Consider the following 27426-nt stretch of genomic DNA (forward strand, 5'->3'; position numbering starts at 1 on the left):
TCCCAGAGCCAGTCAGAGGGGGGACGGCTGCAGGGAAGCCAATCAGCACGCCCGAGCCCGCAGCCCCTCTGCAGCAGTTGTGCCAGAACGCCCTGTGTGCAACGGAGGCGAAGGGGGTGCGGGGCCGGGCGGCCAGGAGCTAGCTCACGCTCCAGCCCGCTTCTCGTGCAGCCCCACTCGATCCCGATCTCGGCGCTGCGGGGCTCCAACAGTCCCTGCAGCCTGGTACCCCCCCACCCCCACCCGCAGGATCTCCATAGCCCCTCGGCCGCGCGGTTCGCCTCGCCCCGCCCCTCCTGGTCCTGTCTCGCCCCGCCCCTCCTCGGCTGGCCCCGCCCCTCCTCGGCTGACCCCACCCCTCCAGTGCAACCAAGCGTTCCCGCCCTCTCTCCGCACTCAGGTAGCTGCGAGGAAACTTTTGCAGCGGCTGGGTAACGGCACGTCTCCCGTTCCTCCGCCACTGCTAGCCTCGCTGCTTTGGGGGCTGCTCTCGTCCCCGCCGCCACTCTCCCGCGCTCCCCTCGCCTTCCTCCCAGCGGGATGGCGGGGTCCGTGCGCACCGCGTGCTTCGTGGCCGCGATGCTGCTCCACTTGGACCTCCCGGGACAGGCGCAGCCTCCACCCCCACCGGACGCCACCTGTCACCAGGTTCGCTCCTTTTTCCAGAGACTGCAGCCCGGACTCAAGTGGGTGCCCGAAACCCCCGTACCAGGTGAGGAGGAGTCCCTTAAGCTCTCCCCGCGCCCAGCATAGAGCCCCGGGGGCGCGGGGTGGCAGGAACCCGAGTGCTCTAACCCCGGGAGGCCGCGATCCTGAGAATCCAGGGGCACCAGGGGTGCTCATTGTGCCCAAGGCAGACCGGGTCTCCCCAGAAAGGAAGAAGAGTGTGTGTGGACCACGGCTGCATTCCCTGCACTCGCTCTGCTGTCAGGGAAGGTGCTAGCGGGGAGGATCGGCCGTGATGGCCTGTTCCCAAGCGCCCATTTTTTGGGGGAGGGCGGGAAGGTGGGAGCTGGCTCCCAGGGCCTCTGGGAACGGGTGCCTCACAGTCAAACGGGTGCCTTGAGAATTTGCCACGCTTGCCTGCACATACGTGCCAAAATTTCAGCCGAAGCTGGACCGAGGCTCCCGCCATTCGGTCCCCAACCCGCGCCCCCTTCCTCCTCCCCGCAGCTTGGGTCCCCAGCTCGTGGGCCCAAGTGCAGACAAAGTTGAGGTCCGGTCTCCAGATCTGCAGTGGTAAGTAAAGACACACAGAAGGAAACTTTTGAGCGCGAGGGTCTCCTACATGAGAAGGACCGAGCCTTTTCGCAAAAACAGTATCCCTTCTCAATAGTTTGGCAAAATCGCTTCAAAAATGGTGCTGCTGGCCCCAGGAGCAGGAGTCCAAAGATGATCTAACTCCTCCCCTTCTCAAATTCATCACCCTTTTTTGACAGGCTGGACCCTGAAGGAAAGATGATTTTAAGTGGAGGAAAGTTCCCGAACGCCTGCCTTTTGTTCTCCACTCTCAGGTCTCGCTGGAAGGGCACATTTTATCCTTAGCCGAGGGCTGCCGCTGTCAACAGATGAATATTAATGGCCTTGTGTGATTGACCTTCCCACGGTCGATCCTAAAAGCCTACCTTAGAATATCACTAGAACAAGTCGCTACACTGGCAGCGAGGGCAAGAAGAGTCGGTTTCAAACAGGTTAATTTAGCCGAGGTGCGCTCTGCAGAAAAAGGCGCGTAGATTCACAAGCCTTAAGGCGTCTGTGGCCTCCCGGGTCTCTGCTCAAACCAATGCATCTAGAGAAGCGCGGATCCCATGCTTCCGAGGGATCAGGGATCGGGCAACCACCCTCGCCCAAACCAGGCTCTTGTGCTCTCACCAAGTTAGAGAGGCGGGCCTGGTGGTTGAACCAAGTTGTGGGTGTGATGCACGCCCTGTGGGCGCTGCCAGCCAGCGTTCACCAGCGGGAGGTTACCTAGGCAGCCAGCGCGCCCTGGGCACCCTCGGTCTTTTCTTTAGGTGGATAAAAAGCCCAGGCGAGCGAGCCTGCTGTTTAGTTGCAAAGGTAATTGGTCACCCTTTTTTGGCGACTGAAATGCATTTGTGCATATGTTAAATAACGCCTTGCAGGACTTTTCTCTAAGGAAGGGTAGAACTACCTCTTCCACTGTTAAGTGTTAATAGCATACCACGTGGGCGTGTGCAGGAGCTGCAAGGGGCAACCTATGAATCAGTTCCACCGAGCTAAAACAACAGGCGAATCTCTCTCCCCCTCAAAGTGCTATGGTATTAGATTGCTAAAGCCAGAGAACAGGCTTTTGGTCACAATATAAAAATTGGTCTTTGCAAGGTAAGTCCCCACAATGTGGGCGATTTGAATTCAGGGAGTAAAGGTTGTGCTTAAAAGAAGAAAACGGCCAGAGGGAATGCACATACTGATTGAGCAACCCCCTCTACACACACACTCAGGCTTTCACTCCTCTCCCCCCCCTTCCCCTCCCCCAGCTCTCTGGCTGCCTGCCTCTTTGCAGCATCTGTATAAAAGTATTGGGAGGGCCCACACACTGTGCATATGAGATTTGGCCCGCACCCACCTCCTTTCCCGCTCCCTTACTCTGGTCCTAAAGATGGCCATACTATAGAGAACAACAGGGACTGGTAAATTTATTATTTCCCACTAGCGTTTCTCAAACCCCATAGGAAAAATCACTTTCCAAGGGTTTTTGCCATATAAACCCTATTTCACTTCCATTTAACACATGCAGTGTTGAGTATCTTCTACATGGCAGGCAGTGTTCTGACTTGCCTTGGAGCAAAGCCAAAATTCAAATATGGTGATATCCATACAGCTACCATATATCCTGGATTTACTGGGGCAGTGCATATTTCCAGTACTTTGTTCTGGCATAAGACCATGTGGTCTGAATTTCAGTTGAGCAAATATTGTCACTGTAGGTATGGAAAACATGGTGAAAATCCTAATGTCCATGTGTGGAAAGAGCTCATCAGTATTTCAGAGCAGAGACAATAATGGCAGACTAAATAGAATGGCAAGTGTATAATTTCCAAGTGAATAAATGTCTAATTTGCTGCTGTTGATTAGTGGTTGGAAATTGAAAGAGAGCTGCAAATTATTTGAGTTACGAACCATCATGATGGCCACTTTTCATCCCCTCCATCTATATTTTAAGCAATGTTCAGTTTACTGGCTCCGCTGTTTTAACTGCATTAAAGCTTTCTTTGTCCCAGATAAAATGAGATTGGGTAACAGTAAAGAGAAATTCTCAAGAATGTCCTGCCTCACTTAGGAGGAGCATTTGGAATTGAGTGCTAACTTTGGCCATTAGCAGAATTGGGTTAGAGTGGATAAGGTACATTTCTTGTGCTAATATGGATGCAACTAAATTGCATTTGAAATCAGCCAGCCTAAAAAATAAATCACTGGTGCTGGAGGACTACACCAGACTTCCACAAAACTGCTCTAAAGCCTTACAATCTCACGTTCCCATTTCTTTTAGAGTGTTCAAAGGCACAGGATAGTGATTCTAACAGTATGTCCCCGAAATCCATAGATCTTTTCATACCCCAGACTTTTTTTTTTTTTTTTTTTTTTTTAAGGATTTGTAACTTGGAAAGCACCACAGATGGAAACCAGGCACACAGAGTTAGCATTTGGCAGAAAAATCCATATAACTGACTTTCAGTGTAGCTCTTTTGCCCTTATTTAATTTAGAAAAATTCAGAAAAAAAGCCAATGAGCTCATAAGCCTAGATGTTTATTTTGTTTTGCTTAACCTACCCACAGGCGCAATCAAGAATGGATACCATTTTAGACAAGGAAAGTGAGTTAGTAATCAGACAATGATGTTTCCAATTGTCTCAAGGGAATGCAACAGAAGTCTGAAAAAAAAAAAATTCCTCTAAACAAAAATCAAGTGTAATTCACTTTATGAATGCCATGCACCACTTTCGTAGGGGGATGATGGTGAAGGGGAAGGATGAGAATGAGAAAATCAAACTTCACTGTGAAAGTGTTGCAACTCCCTAAAGATTGAGGAATCTTGCCTTAGAGGGCCTTGTAAAGCGCAAGAACCATTGCAGAAGGCCAAATGCCCGTATGGGTAAAAGGCAGCCTTTAAGAGCCAAATAGACTTTGGAGTTTCTCAAAACAGATGAAACAACACAAAGATAAAAATCGGCGTTTTTGAAACAAAGAGGGCATTTGGTATTTGTTATTTTTTAAAGTGTCAGAACTGGCTCCCCAATTGGTTTGAAGCAGTTACTGGTCCTAACGTCCGTGAGAGAAAGTTAGGTGTTGGGAGGTTTTTTTTCCCCTCCTCTGAGATTGCACTAAACATTTGGGTGGGCAGGTGATTTGTTAAGACTTTGAAAGAGTTGTATTATTGTTTGTTAACTTGAAAGAGTTTAGAGAAATTTTTTTTCCAATGCCGTCTGAATACATTTATTGTATTAATCCTGATGATTGGCGCGTAGATGTGCTTAGAGGGGCGCCTCAATCTGATTGAAAAGATGGTTGATGATCAGTGGAGCACCTTGGCCTGAAAGGACACTAAAACTGCTTGCTCCTTGGCGGGCTGTGTTAGGTGCTGGGGGTATCCGAGGGGTTAGAAACGGTCTCTTTTGTTAAGGCGCTCACACTCTAGTGGGGGAGCATACAAGTAAACAGGCTCTCAGGAAACTTGTAGGATTAAATAGGGTGAAAAGGGCTAGAAAATACCTCCAGGAAATTGGCTGAAATGGTCACAATAGCCAGCCTGGGGAAGGGAAAAAGAACTGAAGAGATGAAGAGGGAGATAGGGAGGAATCTCTTAATAGGACCGCCATCTTAAAAAAGTTTTCTTAATTCTTGGAGGGAAATTCCGTTTGTAAGCATTAGAAAAAATAGGCATAAGAAGGTTTTGATGGGTGCTAGATGCCAAGGATAGTGTCAGTTTTGCAATTCTTTTTCCCTTATGGGCTGATAGGTTGTATCCAGTATTTTGATGCAATATTTTTGAGCATTCTGTTACTCCCATCTTTAGAGTTGTAATGCTGGTTGTTCATTGCAGCCTAGAGAAAGGCTGCTTATTATCAACCTGGGGGGAAAGAGTCCTGGATTTGTCTGCTATAAGAAAAGACAGAAAAAATATGTTTTCTCCTTAAATTGCAGCTATCAATGACCCTGCCAACTTTAGAGTTTGATGCATATATAAAAACATGGGTCTTAAGGGGTATCTTATTGCTCATTTCCAAGAAAATTGAAGATAATCACTTGTAACTTGTGCACACGATACATCATTTGGAAAGAATTTCGCTGGGGATCATATTGCTCAACTGAAAAGTTCTGGCATGCTGAATTTGTACATTTTTGTGAATGCTTCCTTTTACTCTGATCTCTAGCTTTTTTCTGCATATGGTTGTTTGTATGTTTTAGATTATAAGCTTCTTAAAGGGAAAGCACTGCTTTTGATGCAGTGTGGAACACAATGTTAAGAGTACCATAGAGCATTTAGTAAATAATTGACAATAATATAATTTCTAGGTTATTATGTATTCTCTATGAACTCTCAAATACTTTAAGCTACATGTCATCTTACTTATTTTAAAAGCCTAAGTCCAGATTTTTTGTAGCATATTACTGGGGTATGTGCACAAACTTTTTGGACAACCTGTATTTTGACTAGAGACAGATTTAGGCATACTTCAATTAACTGGCAACTCTTACTATCAGGCAGGGCCTATTAATATTGAGTGCCTAAAGAACAAATTGAAATTAGCAATGCTGTTATGACTTGCTTAGTATCATTAAAGAGCAACAATTATTATAGCACATAAATTGTAAGACATCTCTTAAATTAAACTCTGATTTAATGTCAGCTAGACCTTTCTCGTGAATGTTGACATTACCATATTTGGGAATTGAGCTGCAACACAAGCCCAGACCTGTTGAAGTACCTCACAGATTTCTGTAGCTTGGGATCAGAATTTATGTATAGACTCAAATCAAGAGATCATACCAGGAGCAAACACCTATTCAGCCCTAGCCAAGTTTGTAAATGGGTTTGATTTTTTTTTTTTTTTTGTAATCTAAGGTCTAATGGAAAGTGTGGGCAGAACAGTCCCCCACTCATCTGTCTATATTTAGCAAATAGTGTGATTTGAAACAGGATCCCCTAGCACTCCATTAAGAAATGAGCATCAGAAAATAGAATCCAAGCCATGGGCCCCAGCCTTGCTTTAGAGGCAGCAATGGAATGTACTTTCTGAAATGTAATGACAGGAAGAATGCAATTCAGAAAGCAAGGTGAAGATGGGCATATCAGCAGAGAAAATGTGTGTTCTGAATACTGTGTTTGTGGTTGAAACGCTCATTTGGACATGATAGTCTCACTTGAATACCCTTTTGAATACGCAAGTAAAGACTTAGTTCTGTTCTTCAAATTAGACCAGTTAAAGATCAATTATCCAAGTGAAAATGATTAGAAATACCTGTTGGCCATTTTAAAACAAAAATGAATCCAGATTGATTAACAGAGAAGGCATTTTCACTTTTGAGTCTGTATGTAGCTGAATAAAGCCTTGAAAATTTGTATTTTTCCATTTTTCCTTATGAATCAAAGGGAGTCGATGTTAAGATCAAAATGCATGGCTAATGTTCCAAACAGTTAATTACTGATAGTAGCTGAAATGTACATTTCTCAGTAGGGATGATTTTGAGAATATTTTGTATTTTTCAAAATTTCATCCATAATGAAATTTTTATTTATTCCTTCTCCACCCAGAATAAGGCAAACTTTTAGAGTAGAATTTTAATTGAGCTTTTTGACTCTACCTTTTGAAAATGAGTTTTTTACTGGAAAATTATAAATTCTTATTATGACATCTTCAAGGTACATGGTCATAATATTCCTATTAGACTGTGATCTCCTTGAGGTTACGAGTTGCATCTTATCTTTATATCCCTAGTGCCTATCACAGTGCATGATACAATTAAAAGGTACTCAATGAATATTTATGGACTAAATGAATAATTGGAGTTAGAATAATATTATGAACATAACAACTCCATAAAACAATATTTAGTTACAGAATAATATTATGAACATAACAACTCCATAAAACAATATTTAGGTACTTGATTTATTTTTACTTATATACTAAGTTTCTAAAAGAGTGACTACTTTTTTTTTCAGGTCAAAAATCCTTTTATGGTCTACAGGTACCTGATAAAAAACTTTGGTTTAATTCATTTGGCTACACTATAACTCCCTAGAAAAAGTAGACTAGCTAGATTTTACAAGAAGTGAGTAGTTTAAAGATAAATTAAATAAATCCACATATACATAAATGCATATCTTTATCTTCACTTTATTTAGTTTTGTGAAAATGATGCAACTTGGTGTGAGTTACAGAAACATATACTGAATGTATAAGTTTTTCCTCAGTGTTTGGTGTTTTTTACCTATAACATCAAATTTCATAAATGTACATTTCAAAGAACATAACCTAAAGTGGATTTTCAGCCATAGAAATTGTATTGGAGTAGGATAAAGGGCTTCTTGAGAATTTTCTTAATTTCTGCATGCATTAGGACAAACTTTTAAAGTCAGCTGAGAAAAATCAATTACTTGGCTAGAGATGACCCATTAGGATTTTTCAGTTAAAGGCCCAAGTAGGAAAGAGGGTAGAAAAGAAAGGGATGATGTTCATTTGAAAACAATATAAAAATTCTGTTGGAGAGTTTCCTCCTTAGTTATGGTTCTGCTCCCTTTCTCTCACACTCTGCACACTGGTAGTTACAGTGTGTATTGTGGAATCCTATGAATCTCCATTGCTGTTTGTAAAATTTTGGTTTGGATTATTGAAGCTGAGGGAAATCTGGTGAAAGGGGAAGTGTTAGAGTGATGGGCACAAGAAGGATATTAAAAGCCTTTACTCTGGTATATATCAGAAAGTTAACTGGCACATAACAGATCTGAGGGACTGAAAAATATGGAAATTTACATGTGTGCGGAGATAATACAGAGACATCTCCTAATTACATTTTCCCCTAGAAATACTTTATCTGTATTTTTCTTGCTTAATATTCATTTTTCAAAGTATATAGCTTATTCATAGCCTCTGTCAGACCCTATGCTTGTTGAATGCAGAAGCCATGTTTGATTGGATCCTCTAGATTGGTAAGTAGAATGGCTTGTACAGAGTTATTAATAAAGTTTGGAATGAATGTAAGAATAAATAGTCTAGAGGAATTGATCACTGTCGAACGATATCCTACAATGGCATATACCTAGAGAATGACATTCTCTGAATGCATCATTGTCTAAGTTGATCTTCAGCAGAGACTGAGGAAGGAGTGGTAGAGTGAAAGCTTCTTGATTCTCTTGCACCCTGGGAACTTTGTTGCCACTCTGCCAAAATGGAAATCTGAGGAGGATATGTCAAGTAGACTGACATTTTTAGCTTCAGCTCTATCTAAATGTGGTGTTTGAATATGTTTTATATATTTATGTTCATAGATTATATATGTATAAATGTATGTTTCTTTTATTTGGATAACAATGAATGATTATGTGTTATTTAAACTGTTTGAAAGTTGCTAAATTGTTATTCTAAGCAGTGGGTGGTCTTTCACAATCATACCTTACATTTGAGTCCTGAAAGCCTTGCTTTTATATATCTTAGTTACAAACAATGTAGCCACTCATAAAGTATCTGCAGGCTCTGGATTCCACCAACTTGCTTGGTTCCAACACACACACACACACACACACACACACACACACACACACACACACAGAGTCATATATATACACATATAATATTTCAACATCTGTACACCCTTCATAATCTAGAGAATAAGCCTAACTTACACTTAGAATAACTAGGAGATACAGCTTTTTCAGAGCTTAAATAAACAATTTTCAGTTAGATTGGTCCCAAATTGTTTCAGAGCTAATTGTAATTGCTCTCATATAGTTACTGCACATTTATCAAGTTCCATCATTTCCCTAAGTACAGAGATGTGATCTTCATTAAAGTAGTGATGGACAATTCATATTGTAAATTTGGCTCATTTTGGAAAACTACTCCTAGCCCTGGCTGCAATTCATGTTGAGCTCCACAGAAATGAGAATGTGACCCAAGAGGCCCTTTCCAGGTTATGTTTCATGGACTGATTGCATTAGGGACTACATTTAACTATTTTGGAAAACATGGGAAGTCTCAGAAAAGGAACCTCCTAATAGTGAACTTTATATGCTGTCTCTGCATAAATATTTAAAAGTTTTTTATTCATTTTTTACTTCAACCAACATTTATTGAGCACTGATTCTATGCCAGGTACAGAGCTAAGAGCTGATGAATAAGATAAAATCACTGCCTAAGGAAGGAGGTAAATAAGGAAAAACATGGATGTCAACGCAGTAATATGAGAGCTGCCATAGAGCTAGGCACCCTGTGGGGGTTCTGAGAGCTGTTGAGCTATAGAGGAGAGGTACCTAGTTCCCTTGAGCACATTCACAATTTGCCTAGGTATGTGCAAATGTACAAAGCTAAGAGATGCAATGGCATCTTTGTTGGACTGGAATAATTTGGATTGGTTGGAGCACAGATGTGGGGAAATAGAGGAAAGATGAACTAGAGAAATAGAACTAGAAACATCCTTATACTGTTTCCAAGGATGATTAGGATCCTTGAAAATATTTAAAGAAGAGAACATGTTAATCAGTGTAGAGGATGACTGGAGAGAGTGGTAGCAGAGGGTTTTAATGCAGATGAAAAGGTGGGGCAATAAATAGGAGAACAAAATACTAATTTGAGGGAATAATTTGGTGACTGGATGTGAGGATAGAAGGGAGAGTCTAGAACTTCTACTTTTTCTTGATGGCGAGACTATGGCACATAATAAGTGCCCAGTATGCATTTGTTGAATAAGTGAATAGATACAAGATGAACCTATTTTTAAAATGTATTATTCGTTTGTTTGTTTTTTTTTGAAAGAGAGGAAGATAGAGGGAGAGAAGGAGTGAGGGAGAATAGAGAAATCTGTGCAAGAAAGAAATGTTGATCAGCTGCCTCCCACAAGTATTCCGACCAGGGATTCAGCCTGCAATCTGGGCATGTGCCCTGATCAGGAATAGAATAGGTGACCTTTCAGTGCATTGGACGGTGCTTGGCCAATGAAGGCACACTGGCCAGGGCTAGAGAAACCCATTTTAAGGGTTGAAATAATCAGTTGAATTTTGGACAGGTTGAGGTTAAGTGGTTCCTTTGATCATTGAGACAGAAATGTTGCTAGGTAGCTGAGGTTACATTTTGGACCACAAAATAGAGAAATCAGGACTGTAGATACATACTTGTACATTATCAGCATCTAGATGGTAATTGAAATTCTGGGAATAGATGAGATCACTGGGAAAGAGTGTATATATTCTTCTAGAGTTCAGGAGAAGCATAGTTGGGATTCATCAGCATATAGGCTCAAGTTGTAAGTAAGTCATGGGTGTGGATGATGTTTTCCAGGGTTTTGTATGTTACATGTCTTAAGATGTATTTTGCCAACATCTGGTGATTTAAAAAATTGCCAACAACATCAAGAATTCTCTTGATTAAGAGAAAGTATGAGTATATGTTGTCACGGTCCAAGACTTTGTAAATAAGATAATATTTTAACACACACACACACACACACACACACACACACACACACGGTGGAGGAGAAACTTCTATGTAGAGAAATACATTCGGATCAAGAGATTAGATTTCTATGATTTTTGATAGCCGTAATTAATAATTATGTGTTATTTAAACTGAAAATTGTTACTCTTAACGGTGGGTGGTCTTTCACAATCATACTTAGATTTGTGTCGTTAAAACCTTGCTTTCACATATCTTACATATGAACAATGCAGCCACTCATAAAGTTTCAGCAAGTTCTGAGTTCCACCAACCTGCCTGATTCCAACATGGAGGTCCCCTTTGCCTCCTCTTACAGAGCACTCTCTCACTTTGGAGAATGAAAACAGCAACAGTGTGTAGGTCTCTATTCTCCTTCAGACTGGGGCCTGCAGGCTAGTCTCTGAGACATGTGATCCCAAACAAATATTAGAAATACTTGTGTAGGGTGGGGGCATGAGTGGGGGAATGGGGGATTGGAATGGGGGATTGAGGACAAATATGTGATACCTTAATCAATAAAGAAATTAAAAAAAGAAATACTTGTGTAATTGGGCTGATCTTTTCTTAAATGTCTATGAAGATGTAATGATTTTTTTCTTTTGTTAGTGTGAGGAGGGGTTTGTATAATTTTATGTTTCTCTGGCATGAATGGTTTCTTTAATTTCATTGCTGTTTATTTAAGAGGTTATCTTCATCAGAGTTTATAATTTCATTCAAGGTAAGCTTGAAACTGTTCTCCAATATATTTTTGGAAGTCCTTTTCAGGTTTATGGGATTGTTTGGAAGGGCCAAAAAGAAGATCATGGAAACTGCCATTTATGGAGTGTCTACTATGTGCAGGTTGCTTTATATTTAATCTCTCATTTAATCTACCTAGCAAACCTGAAAGGTAGGTGGTGTTATCTCCATTTTATTGATGAAAGATTTACTTTCTCAAAGTTGTAAGTGGTAGAGTCTGGATTTTCCTCCAGATTTATCTCATTCCATAGTTCATGCTCTTTTCAGTGTACCCATTGGATTATGAGGGGAGGGAATATGGTCTAGATATAAAGTATTTGACTTAAATTCCCACACTCCTTTGACTTTAGTCACAATATTTACTCTGGGTTCCCCTCCTACTGTAAAGCTGAATCTGTCTTTGCTTGTTTGCCCTCTTCTTCCCAACCCTTATTAGAAGCTAGTGTTTCAGCAGCACTTGTCCTTTGCCTTTTCTCTTCTCTCTCTGTTCATTCCCACACCCATTCCCTCCTCTCCTGGCCTGGTCATCCCTAACTGCCCTCCCCTGCAGGCTTGATTGCCCCCAACTGCCCTCCCTTTCAGGCTTGGTCCCTCCCAACTGCCCTCCCCTGTTGGCCATCTTGTGGCAGCCATCTTGTGTCCACAGGGGAGCAGTCATCTTTAACCACATGGGGGCAGCCATCTTGTGTGTTGGAGTGATGGTCAATTTGCATATTAACCTTTCTCCTTAAAATGTGGCCCATGGACCATTAGCATTAGCATCATCAGAGATATTATAAGAAATGCAGAATCTCAGGCTCCATCACAGACCAATTAGAATTGGTATTTTTAAACAAGATCCCAAGTGATCTGTGTGCATGTTAAAGTTTGAGATGGGCTACTTTCAAGTGTAAACTCCTTGTGGGTAAGAACATTGCAGCACTAAAGAGAGAGTCTAGCATATAACAAATCAATGTTGTTTTGATTTCTCCCATTTGTGCTATTCTTCAGCTTCTCATTCACTGATGTGGTCTTAAGAGACCTATACAGAAGAAATGTATGAGGTAGTGAGGGAAGAAGGGATAGTGTAAGAGGAAGGAGAGAGAGAGACTCAGAGAGTTGGGGAGGGGGAGAGAATTATAGAATTAAGGGGAATAAGAATGTGAGAATGAATGGGCTAGAGAGAGCCTACAAGTTATCTGGTAGATGGCTAATAATTTCATGACTAGCTTGGAAAACAGACTTTGTTTCCCCAGATGGGTAGAAATTCTAGATTGGTCCTTGGCTTAATTTAATGTGGCCAGAGGTAAATACCTTCTGAGATCATCTTGTTCTTACCCTAGGAACCTAGTGGGTCTCCCATTTTCTCTTTTGCTGGTATTCGGAGTATATCTTCTCTGGCCATCTTTGGAAGTCACAGTGGAACTTTGGAGAGTTAAAGAGCCATGGAAGAACTGTGCTTAGTGTTTGAAATAGTTCCGCTTTCAGAAACAAATTTTCTTCTTCCCTTTCAAAATTAAAAGATCATTTCTTAAATAAAGGTGCATTCCCTGCCCCCACAGAATTCTGGAGGGTTTATATGTTTTAATTTATAAAACCTAAGTCATTTCTTGCCTTTGTAACTTCAGTGCTATGGGTCAATTTACTAATATTGCCTGAAGGTTCTTTTGGCCCTCAAAAGCTGTCAGATTGCCTTTTCTTTGTTCTTTGAGAGGAGAGTAAGGTTGCTTCATTCACAAAGCAAGAAGGTGATGTTGGAACCAGCACTTGTTCAATCATTCAGAGTCTCCCCCCACTCCCACCTCAACAATATCCAGCTTTTCTTCAAGTTATGTCCTAGTGACAATGAAATGTCATACCAAATAACAAATCTGGATAAAATTCCCAAAAAGCTCAACAACATTTCATAGAATAGTAACAAGAAGTAGCCCAAGTTGCTCTGACAAGCCATAGTGCAGAGGAACAGTGGATGTTTTGTGCACACTCATCAAGCCCTTCTGGGTCTCAGTGTACTTTCAAAGCTACTGAAGGTCCTCCCTTCATGGTCTGTTGGACTGCTCTCCACATGTTCCCTTTTCACCTTCCTTCTTTCCTCCACCCTCACACCCTTCCTCAACTGGTTATAATTTGTAACAGAAGGTGTTTTATGGTTTGCTATATTTATTGAATGGTTTTACGTTTCTTGTTTTCTAAAAAAGTAGATGAATGGAATGTTTTATGTTTTCCTCTGTATTTTAGTTTTTAAGTTGTGTTTCCCTTTCTTATAGCTCTTGATTTCCTGCTCTCTTTCTTCTTCCACCTTCCTCTGACTCCTTCATATCTGCCTGTCCTCAGTGATTCTAGAGAGAAAACAAGCTTTCCATTTCTCCCCATATATTCGGTTTGGGTACCTTGTTAATTTTGGGATATTGTGAAATTCGACTTCTTAATTAGTTTGCAGATGAAGAGCTCTAAAATATACACCCATGAATAGACATTCCACTTTCTAAGAATTCTGAGTCTTGAAAAGGCCCTTTTGAACAGATAGGACAAGAATAAATATATCTGATTCATGCCTCAGATCATTGCTGTGTAGTTTACATTCTCACTTTGTCATAATTCTCAATGAATGCAAATGACATCTTCGTTTTTAGAGATTTCTTTTCTTACAATGAATGCCTTTTCTTTTTTCTGAGGATAAGGGAGCCCCTTTAAAATTCTGCTAGTGTGGAATAGAACATGACACCCATCTTGTAGGCTAAGCAAATTGTAGCCTGCTTTTCCCTGATGAAGTTATCACATTTCAGGGACATTGTTTCACTTGTAGGATATTATTGTCCTAGTTCTAAATTTGACTTCAGGTTGGAGAGTGTATTCCAATTAGACTATTTCTTGGTATTTTTCTTTGTCTTAATGCTTCTAGGGATCTTTTGAGCTCTATCTATTATCTCTTCCAATCTTGGCCAAAATTGTTATGTTATGCACATATGTATAAATATTTAACAAGATAAGTTAGACAAAATGTGTTTGAAGATACTTCAGCCGCCCACCCCCACCCCTACCACTGCCCCAGCTCAGTTTTTAAGCAGTTACAGATGGTTTCTTTTTTTCTCAGTTGTTTAGATTTAGAGGGCATTTCTTCGTACTTTGCTTGATGGACAATAAAATGGAAGCTTTTGAGTCAATCTTGACTACCAAAATGGTAGCATCCAGTAACAGATAACATTAGGCTCCACTTTATATATTTTTTTCTAACTACCGGTAGTTATTTCAATTCCTCTATGCCAGAGAGTTTTGGGTATGCGATTGTGTGTTTTTTAAGAAAACATTTTGGATAAAGACTAATGTTCTCAAGTCAGGAATAGCAATTAGTACCATTCATTAATCAGAGGCATGTTTTGACTTTGAGTCCTGGCTAGGAAATATAAACTGTGAAAGTCACACATATATATGAACCTCAGGCAAATTTATGACTTGTCAGCCTTTTAAGGTTAAATTCTTAACCTCAAGTCGTGGCTGGCTTTATATGTAGAGTCCGGCACATTCCTTTGGGCCACTGAACACCCCCCTCTCTAGTCCTTTGCTTAACAGCAGCTAATGGCCTAATGAGCAAGAAGGATTTCTGTCTCTTATCTGCTGCCTAACCAGCAACAGGAAGGCTGATATATAGAGTTTGGGTCAAAACCTGAGTCTTTGAACCAAGAAACTATAAGGTCAGTTTAAAACTCTGGATATGTGCTATCTCTGTGGTCATTAGTACTTGTCAGTGAAGGAGCTGGACACTTGAGTTCAAACAAATAGTAATAGTTGTTAAATGTAAGAGCAGTTGAACTAATTTTGCTAATAATTCTTTCAGCCTTTGTTTAGGTCTTCTATAAGTAGCCTTCATATAGTCTTTAATGAGTTTTAGTTTGTGCCTGGAGGTAGTTATAGTTATGCAGGAGTGTTTGATTATCAGATAGTGATGATGGTGGAGGCAAAGATATTTATATTTTGGCCCAGATTTTGGAAGGTGCTGCCGGTTATAGGTAAATAGATATCTTCTACTACTTTTACTTCTTTTTAGATTGAGTTTTTAATAAATATGCATTCAATTTGCTAGGAGTCAGAGAAACCTTTGTGCCTGCTCAGACCTTTTTAAGGAGAAAGAGTCATTGCCTGTTTTTAAGATCTTCTTGGAATCCAAGCTCAGACTTATATAAAAATAAATATTTTAGGGTGTTCAGTGCCTATCAAAGTGAAAGCCCCTTGACTTTCATCTTCATCATTTGCATTTTTCAGAGACAATAATGAAAACATTTTTTCAGTTATTGTTCTGTTAATGAAAGTCCTATTTACATAAACAGGCATTGTTGTGGGTTAGGGAAGAATGTGGGGTCCCATTCTTTAGCTTCTTGTATATCTTTGCAGGCTTGTTTAAATAATTAAGTAATGATGCTTTAGTCTAAGCAGCTTTTCTCATTTAGGTTAGCAGGATGGTTTGAAATTTCAATTTACTAGATAACTTGAGTCTCTTTCTTAATTATCTCAAGCATGTAGGATGCTCTCTTGATAGTAAAATCCCTAAAATGTTAGTAGTCTCCTCAGACATCCGTTTGGTAATAAAATCCCATGCATTTTCAGGGGTTAATTTCCATGACAATTGCACATCCCCTCCCCACCCCCACTCTGGAAGAAGTTCTTTTTGGGCCTTGGTTCCTCACATTTGCAAAAACACACTTTAAAAATATATAAGGATGTTGGGGGAATTCCTAGATCTAAAGGAAATTTAAATGTATTCAGATTCATGCTCATTACACAATTTTGGTTTAAGAGTTTTTAATAGCTTTTGTCATATTCCTCAGAAAGTCATCTGCCTGACTTTGCCAGACTTTGTTTTCTGCCCTGAATGAATAACTGAAGATCAGCAAAAGGAGAGCCTAACTACATCCTATTCTATCCCTTTTCTCAAAAGAAAGAAAGAATAAAAAAATAAAAAAGAAAAAAAGGAAGGAAGAAAGAAAGTTCTCAGAGGTCATGAGGTACAGAGTGGAGAAAAACTTAAACTAAAAAAAAAAAAAAATAAGCCCAGGCTGCCTTCCACATCTGCTAGTCATTCCCACTGGCTTGAGTTCAATTCAGCAAGTTTTTATTGAGCACCTGTGGTGGGAGTGGTTCTAATAATCGTTAACATTTATTGAGCCAAGTGCTGTCCTGAGCCCTTTATGGTCAACATCCCATGTAATCTTCACAATAGCACTACCTGGTAGGTGTTGTTATTTCCCCCATTTTACAGATGAGAACTGAAGCTCACAGAGTTTTGTGACTTGTCTGAGGTCAAATAGCTATGCAATGAATTAAACTCGCTTAATCTGGGTCCAGAACCATGTTTATAATTGTTACTCTGTGATGGGCTCAGCATTTCTAGGAATTATTCCTAAAACCAGTTTTGAGAACCCAGCATATGTGAGATGCTAGGATGCTGGGGACTTTAAGTCAAATACTCCACTCTCCCTGCTCTTGGTGGGGAGGCAAACATGTAGATAGATGGGGAGCCTGCATGGAGGGTGTCTCCATATTTGTTGAGGGGAATGAGGAGGGCATGGTAAGGTCAGTGACTTGAACCTGTGGGAATGCTGTATCTGCAATGCAGCTCAGTAGCCAGGGATCATGGACATTTGATTTTCCCATCCAATGAAGGTCATCTCTCTATGAGTTGAACTGCCTCATTGATTGTATCAATCACTTCCATCACTTCCCCAGCTCTCTGTAGCATCAGCTACCTTAAATTCAGCACTTCTTAGACATGCATGGAGAATTGGCTCCATAGTTCTTGTGTCAACATTTCTTTATTTCAGTTCTTTTTTTTAAAGTAAAAACTAAATGAGGCAGGTCTTTCTGAACCAAATTGTTGTGGTCTGGAGAGCTGGTTGCTTTCTGAAGGCAGATGATATAAAACTAACATCACATAGGGAGACCCAGGATCCAGGCTTGGTTCCTTCAGTTTGACCTGGAGCCCTCCTGGCACTCTCTTTGAGCCCACACTGGGTTCTAGAGAGCTCTGTATTTGAATCACCCTGGTTTTACAGGAGAGGGAAGTTACTATTAACAATTTTTGAGTTTTTTAGTGAAATCATGGTGGTGGAAAGGAAACCCCCAAATCACCTGTTTGAGAAATTTAGTTTTGTTTTTCAGAGCTCCTGAAGAAAACAAAGGAGGAAAAAAGTCACTAGTGAGCATTGTTGAAAGTCTTATGTGTTTCATTAACAGATTTTCTTCAATTTTAGGAAACATTTTGTTCAAGGTAAAGTGAACTCATCAGTGAATGTGTGCGTATGAAACAATATCATTTAAGATATGTACACATATAATACCTTAATAAAAAAAGGAAAAAAAAGAAACAATATCATTTAGCTTCTAACCTCAGCTTACAAAAAATGTGTTTCCAAGTTTCTTATAGTTTCTCTGTAGTGTTTAGCCTGCCAAGTTCCCTCCCATGCACTTTCTCCTTCATTAAATGTCTTAGACAGAAAGGGGTTGCCACCAAGTCTAGACTTCAGAAGCATGCAGGAGGAAGGCCAATTAGTGAGAATTTTGATTCACATTACATGAGGGCGGGAGGAGGAGGAAAATATGTCCTTCCAAGTCCTTCAGATACTCAAGTTCTAACACAACAGTATGTTGAAGATATATAAAATTACTGGAGCATTTACACAGCTATTCCCCAAGATGGCATAAATGCCACAGCACTGGAGCATGTCAGTGTAGACACTTAGATCAGCTGAAGGATAGGAAAAAAGGAAAAGATCAATAACACTGCTGCTCACACAGGGATCAGGAGTGTTTGATTTTCTTTTGGTTGTATTTTGCTCAAGTGCAGTGTGTATGTTGTACTAACAAGGCAACTGACTTCCTTTGCAGCAGGTTCCTATCATAGGGAAAGGGGAAAGATAAAATAGAGGGCACAGATTATTTACAGTGGCTGAGAATGTAATTACGAGGTGCAATGGCTTGAAACTGAAATTTAAGTTAGCCATTAGGGCTGGGAAAGGCATCTTAATAGTAAGGGCAACTGGGCATTACAAAGATTTGCCTGAGAGCTAGTTAAACAGTATCTATGGAAGTGCTGAAGGCTATGGCAGGTGTAATGTGAAGGGAAACCCCTATCAAATTCAGGGTTGGCATGGAGGCCCAGAAGGATGATAGCCATCTTCCATTGTTGCTGGGCTTTCTTTGTGATTACCTAATTGCTAGTGGCTTGAAACAATTTTTTTCCATTTATTTAAATATGCCTAATTTGTTGAGCATAAGAAAACATCCATCTGAGCAATAAGAATGAGGTATTTGGATTGATTTGAGCACCCTTTTAAACAGACTTTCTGGAACCAAGGATTGAGGCAATATTATTACTTAATTCTTCAAGGGTTCTTCCTTCTTATACTATGGCTCTATTATTAAGGTAACATTTGGGCTCTGTCAATATGACTTTCTTAAGACTGACCCTAGATTAAATTTTGCTTTGAACCCCCCCCTTTAAAAAAAAAACACATTTCCTTTTGAACATCACCCCTAGTCTCTATTCAGGATTGCCTCCCCCACTTCTTTTCTGAGCTGTAGGAAGATCCCAAGTAAACCCTTTAACCTTGAGGTATTAGGGAATTAATCAAAAAGTGTTGCACTTTAAGACAATGCCTGATGAAGTTGCTTAACCAAAGTAGTATCTCACCCATGATGAAGCATTTAGACATTACTAGGCAGATACTTTTAGGTGGGATAGGGGGAGAGAGCAAGTGTATTAGTTTCCTAGGGCTACCAAAAAAATTAGCTCAAATTTGGTGGCTTAAAACAACAGAGTGGGTCTAGGATGTTGAAATTCTCAGCTATGTTTCAGGTCTGAATATTTGAAGATTGTATCTGAAAAATAAAAAGTATACATCTCCCGAAAGACAGGATCTCAGCTACTTGTCTGAGTAGAATAATAATTAGTGAAAGAGTGACTAGGGGTATAGAAAAATTGCCTTAGTTTAATCCTCTGGCAGAATTCTAAATGGAACATTTTTTTTATCCTGACTCCAGAGTAGTTGGCATTATTCTCCAACCCAATTTTGTTTTTTAGGGGTTTTCCCCATCTAAATAGACTGAATGTGTATGAGAGAGAGAGAGAGAGAGAGAGAGAGAGAGAGAGAGAGAGAGAGAGAGAGAGAGAGAGAGAGAGAGGAGGGAAGGGAGAAGGGGAAAAGAATAGAATGCTGTTCGCTGGAATAAAATACTGTTTTTCTAAAAGTTGGTCTAGTAGTATCAATTAATATGACCTAGTTCTTTTCAAATTGAACCCTCTTAAAATTCTGGCATTGATTATAAGTGAGAAGGGAGCACATCAAGCCCAAACCTCAGCTAGCCTCTTGAGATACAAAGATGAGTCAGTCAAGGGTCTTTCCATCAATGAACTTAAATCTGGTGGAGATAAGGCATGCAGATAACTATGGTACAAGTTAGAGTGTGTGAGAAGTGTCTTTATAAAGGATGCAGAATGCTATGTGAATTCCAAGGACAGAAAACCTGTGGAGAACATATTTTTCTGCTCCCATGAACACTCCTGTGATAATCCAATCCAAAGATAACTAGGAGTCAAATATACATCAGTAAAGCTGGAAAATGTATAGCATACAGACAAAAAACAGCCAACAAAAAGTAAGAATCATCTTGTAGCAGGGCTCACATAGTTCCCCTGTTACTCTCCTCCAGTTCATTTATCCCTTTATCCATACCATATTCCTTGGCAGTGCCTAAATCTGCCACACATTTATGTACCCTTGTGCCCTTGCTCCATTTTCTTAGATGTTTTTAAAGAAGAAGAATGATGTGATCAAATACATACTTTAGAAACATCTCTTCTTGACTTTTATGGAAGAGTGTAGAGGCATGAAGGCCATTTTGGAAGCTATTCTTGTCCAATTGAAAAAAGGTGAAGTGATAAGGCAAATGAGAAGGGAAAAGATGATGGGACTTTTAACAAGCAGAACCAATGGCATTAGTAACATTTGGTTATAGGGGATGAAGGCAAGTAAGGTGTCCAGAATGATGCTAATTTTTAATTAGTTTGGGAGCCCATTTATGGGACCAGTCTGTGATCCCCAGGGCAGGGACTCTGTCTTGTTCATTAATGTAGTATTCTTTAGGTTGAGTATAGTCCCTGGCACAAAGTAGGCAGTCAGTAAATGTTGGATGAATGAATTCTTCACCATGTTGTCAGGATGAATGTAATCATAAAATTTGTATTCCCAGAGCACATGTTGACTGCTGCTGGTTGGGAATGTAGTCCAGAAAAAATATCTTTGTGGGAGAAGGTAGTGATCTAGGGATTCAACTTTTACAAGGTATGAAATGATATTTAGTTGATAGCTGGCAGTAGAGGTAAAAGTAATTCATTCTTTAATTTTCAGGTTTAGAGAATGGCTTATCTCTAGGGTTGCTTTAAACTTCCAGTACTAACTATAGTGTGGCAGACACATTTTGGCCTACGTTTTACTTAGGTAAAATGTAAAAAGTAGAGTATGTAGTAGTCCTAGGCGTGATCTTTGACTTAAAGTCTAAGCTTGTGCCCGGCTGGCTCAGTGGTTGAGCATTGACTTATGAACCAGGAGATCATGGTTTGATTCCCCGTCAGGGTACATGCCCTGGTTGTGGGCTTGATCCTCAGTGTAGGGCCTGCAGGAGGAAGCTGATCAGTGATTCTCTCTCATCATTGATGTTTCTATCTCTCCCTTTCTCTTTGAAATCAATTATATGCATAAAAGTCTGAACGTATGATACCCAGGTGTGCCCTCTACAAGGTCATTTTCTTTCAGGCTAAATAACAGACGGGTAACTTTAAGCTGCTCTCTCTAGGATAATTTCTTTTACCAGCAATCATCATTTTCCCTCCCAGTTTCAAATGCAGTCATTTTTTTCATCTGTATTCCTATCTTGATTAGCAAGAAATTAATGAGTGTAAGATTTGATTTAGATAATGATTAATTAGGGGAAAAGGCACCGTTCTAATAGCACTATTATATGCTAAGGAAATTAGCTAATATTTTTGGATAGCAAATTGACTTGTCCTCCATTTATAAAAAGTATTTAAATAAACGGAAGAACAAAATAAATCCAGAGACATAGAAACATGGAAAAGACTGTCGATCCTCAGAGAGAAGGCTGGGGTGGGTGGGTGGGTGGGTGGGAAGAGATTAACCAAATAATTTGTAAGCATATATGCATAACCCATGGACACAGACAATTGGGTGGTGAAGGCCTAGGGTCAAGGGCAGGGGCGGGCTAAAAGGGGTTAATGGGGGCAAAAAGGGGACATATGTAATACTTTCAACAATAAAGATTTAAAAAAATTATTTTTTTCTTGGTTCATTAATAGTGCAATATGCACTTACTCGTTTGGATAATTTTAATGGGCATCTATTATTTTCCCTATAAGTCATGAAGCAACCAGTTTTGGATGCCATTCATTTATTAGCTTAATATTATTTTAATGATAATATTACATTATTATTTTTTAGCACAATGTACCTTTGTTAGCAAAAAAAAAATAATAATAATAATCCTTCATTCATAAATAAGATCTTGACAATTGTGTCAAATCATTATATATATGGAAAAAATTCAATTTTCATTTTTACTGAGCTCTGACGATTCATTCTCTTTTGTTGCTGTTTGAGTATGTTCTATCTGCTCTTAGAAAAACATAAGGATCAAGATGCACATGAATATTTTTGTTTTTTAATGTGTTTTTAAAGTGATTTTTGACAATTTATTATAGTCATTTGCTAAAATTGCAGTCTAGTAAGATAACCAACATATAGAGCATAATAAAGGTAATTAGAGAATCCAAGGGCTGGAAGTGACCTTGAGAGGTTATTAAGTCCATTTCCCAATTTCAGGCAGTAAGACTAATCTTCCTAAACAGCACTCTTCATCATATTATGCCTCTGCTTGAGAATCAACAGTGGTCCTTTATAGCCTATGGTGTCAAACCCACAGGCATCTGTCTGCATTCAAGGCCCTTCAAATTCTGTCCTGTCTTAACTGATAAGCAAGCTCCACCCTAGATTGAAGCTTCTCAACAGGCAGGTTAGTCTTGTCCCACTACTCCACTGGTGCCAAACACGTTTCACCCATTGGTCTTTCCAAATCCTTCCAATCCTTTACTGTCTAGCTCAAGCCCCATTTTCCCCTGGAAGTCTTCTATGGCCCTTAGAGCTTCTGGTGGGTATTCCCTTATCTAGCAAGTGTTATCCATATTGCATTTAAAAAATAAAGTTGATTTAAAAAATCAACTTTATTGAGATATCTATTATATTAAAATCATATTATGCTAATTAGACCAGACAAAGCTGCCATGGGTGGGGGCCACAGCAGAGGCAGCAGAGGCCCTGAGTCACAGCAGTGGGCAGGGTCTGAGACATAGGTGGCTGCAGCAGTGGTGGCGACCAAGGCCCTTACACGAATTTTGTGCACCGGGCCTCTAATTTACAAATAATAAGATGCACTCATTTTGAATGAAGAATTTCATGAGCTTTGACAAATATATATACCCATGTAACCACTACCCCAACTTAAATATGGACTATTTTTATTACCTCTGAAAATATACTGCATGTTTCATAACCTAAACATAGACCAACTTTTACTGTTCTCTAGCTGTTTTGTGTGAAAGTCTGGTATTTCTAGCATGAATTTATTTTAATTTTACTTAACATGTATTAAATATTTACCTTATACTGAGAAGACTAAAAGCTTTGCACACATAATCTTACTCAATCCTTGCAATAACTCTGTAAAGTAAGAGCTATTGATAACTTCATTTTATAGATAAGGACAAAAAAGCCCTGTAGCAGTTAAATAACCTGCCCATGCTTACACAGCTACTGAATGGCAGGGTTAGGACTAAATTATAAGCAACTGGGTAAGAGGGGCCATGAGTGCTTTTGCTCTTTCTTGTCCTCTAGTGCCTACCATGGTGCTGAGGCCATTAATACTGATTTAGAGTAAAATTCAATAGAACAGACATATTTAAACAACCCCATACACGTTCACTAACATCTTCCAATTAAGGACAGGGTTCAGGCACATAATTAGGTCACATCTGATCTTGAGCCTATGACTGCATAGGGGAGGTGGCCAAGGGAAATCAAGAGCAGTATGAGATGTCAAGTCCTTGAATGGGACCAAAATAGAGCAAAAAGTGGACCCAAAGGAAAGGATTTGTGATGAAGGTCAAGAAGACAAGTAACCAAACTAAGAGATCCCTTTACATAAGAGTACACATCAGCAGGGAACCTTCTGGGGACTATCTTGGTTTAGCCTCTGAGAGGAGAGGCACAGGTAGGGTGCTCAGCTTGGATACACATGGGCATAATCCCCCATAGGAAAGCTTCCATAACTATAATATGCCCTTTCAGTTGTATGATCCAGAACTGGACCCAATGCATAAGCAAGACATTGTCTCAGAATAATTAGAAACGAATTACTTCATAGTTCCTTCAAGTGAAACATCTATTTGTAAATTTTCAAGATGTTTGGAAATTGAGTTTTTTGGGTCGTATTTTAACGTTTTTTTCAAGGTCAAAGTTAAGCATATGGATGTAAAATTTTCAGGGTCATCTGTCTCCATTCCCTCTTTTTAGATCAGACAGACCAAAGATCTTTGCTAGTGTTCTCAGTCTGTAGTGCTCATTAATTCAACACTATCTATAGAAGGCTGAATGGGATCAGCAGGGCATCCCAAAGTAGATGGGAGTCATTCTCTGTTCTTCAGAACTAGGAGAGGAGATTATAATATGAAAGTACTTTAAAAATATATATTTTTATTGATTTCAGAGAGGAAGGGAGAAGAATAGATAGAAACATCAATGATGAGAGGGATTTATTGATTGGCTGCCTCCTGCATGTTGGACCGAGCCTGCAACCCAGGCATGTGCCCTTGACTGGAATTGAACCTGGGACTCCTTGGTCCGCAGGCTGAAGCTTTATCCCTGAGCCAAACCAGCCAGAGATATGAAGGTACTTTTTAATCCTCCAAAATAAATGGAAACCAGCAGCCCTGTAATGACTTCAGTTAATTTTAATTTTTTTTATTAGCATCTGGGAATGCAAGTTATTAAGCCTGAAAGAGTTGAACGTTTCTGGCTCATTTGTTCATTCTTCACCTTATCTTCATCCCAGGCTATATTGCTGGTCTCTATTCCCATTTTCCAGCTGAATTTCATTTTTACAAAAAGAATTTGATGAGTGTGGTCCACCATTCCTTTTCCTTTCCATCTAATAAAAGAACTATTTTCCTTTAACCTTCTTTTGTTCCTGACATACTAAAAGAATATTTTTATCTTTAATGTGTCTTTTGCGGGTTGCCTCTTTTTTCTTGAATTGACCTTTTTGCTTTTATGAACACAAGTATGTACCAGTTCTTGGTGTACCCCTCTAGTCATTTGCTCTTGGCTTTACTTTTTATTCATCCCACTCGGATTCAGTTCCCAGAATAATTCTTTGTTTTGTTAATGAGGATTCCTCTCTAAATTATTTTTCTATTTCTTCCTATTTTGTGTGCTTTTTCTTTTTTTGTTTCTTTCATGTACATGTTCGTGCATCGAAATGGTCATATTTCATTGTTGTAATTTCATTTAGGCATGTCTAGCTCTCCAGTCTCACATTGGTCCCTATGCTGTTTTATACTGGGACTTATTTCAAGCTGTTCTATGGGATATACAAACTGAATTTGAAATGTTTTTTCTCTTTGGCATATATTTCTCTCCTTCCCAGTTTGGAAATCCTGAGTTCTTATCGGTTTATAGATATTTTATTTCCTCAAATCTATAGCTAACTCTTAGCCCACAGTTAAATGGTACTGATTTATTGATAACTAGTTAACTAGGCAGTGATAACTGGGAGGAAGGACAAATGTTGTCATATATAAATTTCTTATATTTGTATATAACATATATCTTTCTTCATGACATCTGAAATGTTTCCCCAAAAGTTCTCATTTGAGGTTTTATTCCTTAAAGACTTTTGGCTAAATAATTTTTTTGCAGTTGTGGGAGTTTATACAATAATGAGACTTGACCACCTCAGAGAAGAGACACACTAATCAAGCTCTAAGTTACTTTATGAATTATCATATCAAAGGCAACCGAACTGGTTTCATGATCATTCAAAGAGTCATTTCTGGGTTTCTGTAGGTACACTGAGCAGAAATTTGCTTCCTTCTAAGATCTAAGAAACTCATAGTACTTCACAAAAAACAGATCTGAGCCTTATTATTTTATAACTCCCACTAGATCTGGTGGGAGTAAGAACACTATGAACAGTCACCTTGCCAACTAATCCTACCACTTCTGAAAGCTAGGAGTCATCACCAGTGGAAATTTAAAAGCACAAAGGATTGTATCTATAACATTTAATTTGATGAACATATTCAAATAGATATCTTTCATACACATACTGTATCAGTTTACCAATAAAATAGATTAAACCTGGCTAGGTGAACAAGAATTTGGTATATGCAAAATACTGGCTATATACATGTGTGTTACATATGAACTTGCTTAAATCTAGATTAGCCACTCTTCCCTAATGGGAATCTTTCCCTTCTTGGTCCCATAAGCTGAATCAATTTCTATTCCTAGAATAGCATTACATTTTGTAACCTTATGTAGAAAGAACACAGTGAGCTAGAACTAATTGTTTCCCCCTTTTTCTGAAGATAATCATAAAGCTTTTAGGCTTAGACCATATTTCCAATCAGTTTAAGACTTGTATGTGAGATTGACATTTCTAGGAAATAAATCTGAACTCTGTCTCCAGACCCCAAATTGTATTTTGACATGTTAAATATTACCTTTCCATCCAGTACTATAAATTGCAGTGCTTGATTAGGTTTTGGGATATGTATTATCAGTGCACTCCTTTATTACATTTGTCAGTAGCTCACATGAGGAGGGAAAAGTGGAATGCTTAGCATCAATACTGTAGTCTCCCAACAGTGATGTCATGTGAGGCAAAACTTGAAACTTGGACATATTCATTAAGGCCAAGACTTAACTGGAATTCCCAGGGAAATAAGATGTAGTAAAAAAATAAATTTTCTGGTAATTTAGGGCTAACTAGTCTCCTCTCCACTCCTTTAAAGCCTCAGTTGTTGAAAAGCTCTTTAAAATGTCTAAAAATGCTTTCCAGCCTTGTTTCCATAAAGTTTGATATTCATTATGGAATCTTATTTTAAGGACCTTAAGGGACTTTGGGGGAATCCTCCTTATTTTCCCAATATATATTTTCCCAATACATAATCCTAGCTAACTGTTGCTTTATTGCACTCATTTACTATGCACTAAGTATTTATCTCTGTTAATCCCTTTAGACCAGTGGTTCCCAACCTTTATAATGCTGTGACCCTTTAATATAGTTCCTCATGTTGTAGTGACCCCCAACCATAAAATTATTTTGTTTGCTACTTCATAACTGTAATTTTGCTATTGTTAATGGATCGTAATATAAATATCTGTGTTTTCCAATGGTCTTAGGCTCTACAACAGTGATTCTCAACCTGTTGGTCATGACCCACAGGTTGAGAAACGCTAGCAGGGTCACCTAAGACCATTGGAAAAATTTGTTTACGTCAACTGGGAGTTGTAAAGCCAAAAATCCCTGTCAACAAAGTTCCGAGTATCATAGGACTTAGCATGTTTGCCATAGTGATTGTGGGCTGGGCACAACATGATGGTAAATTCAGAATGCAGTAGCTGGGACCATTAGTCAATTACATTCCCCACAGTAGGATGTCTGAGATGCATATTTTCATGGCCATAACAGAAGAAACTCAACAAATATTTATTGAAGGAAGAGTTTGATTGAATCAGGAGTTTCAAAAGAGGAAGGATATTTGAATTAATATTCATTGAGCCCTAATATTTGCTAGTATTGGTGGAGGATATAAAATCCTGGTACTCTCCCTCTCTTCCCTCATATATCCTCAAATATTGCCTTATGAAAAAAGCCTTCCTTATATGCATCCAATGCAGGAGCACCCAAA

General features: G+C 39.4%; 1 protein-coding gene across 1 annotated transcript in view; it reads left to right on the forward strand.

The window, feature by feature from the left end:
- The first annotated feature begins 367 nt into the window (after positions 1-367).
- GPC3 (glypican 3) overlaps positions 368-27426 on the forward strand; it is a 341076-nt gene continuing 314017 nt past the window's right edge. The window contains exon 1 of the mRNA XM_084870253.1: positions 368-712. Coding sequence (XP_084726379.1) covers positions 541-712 — 172 coding nt within the window. The 5' untranslated portion in view covers positions 368-540. The remainder of the gene's footprint in view (positions 713-27426) is intronic.

The sequence above is a fragment of the Pipistrellus hanaki genome, assembly GCF_964339955.1.
Source record: "Pipistrellus hanaki genome assembly, chromosome: X".
NCBI classification, from domain to species: Eukaryota; Metazoa; Chordata; class Mammalia; order Chiroptera; family Vespertilionidae; genus Pipistrellus; species Pipistrellus hanaki.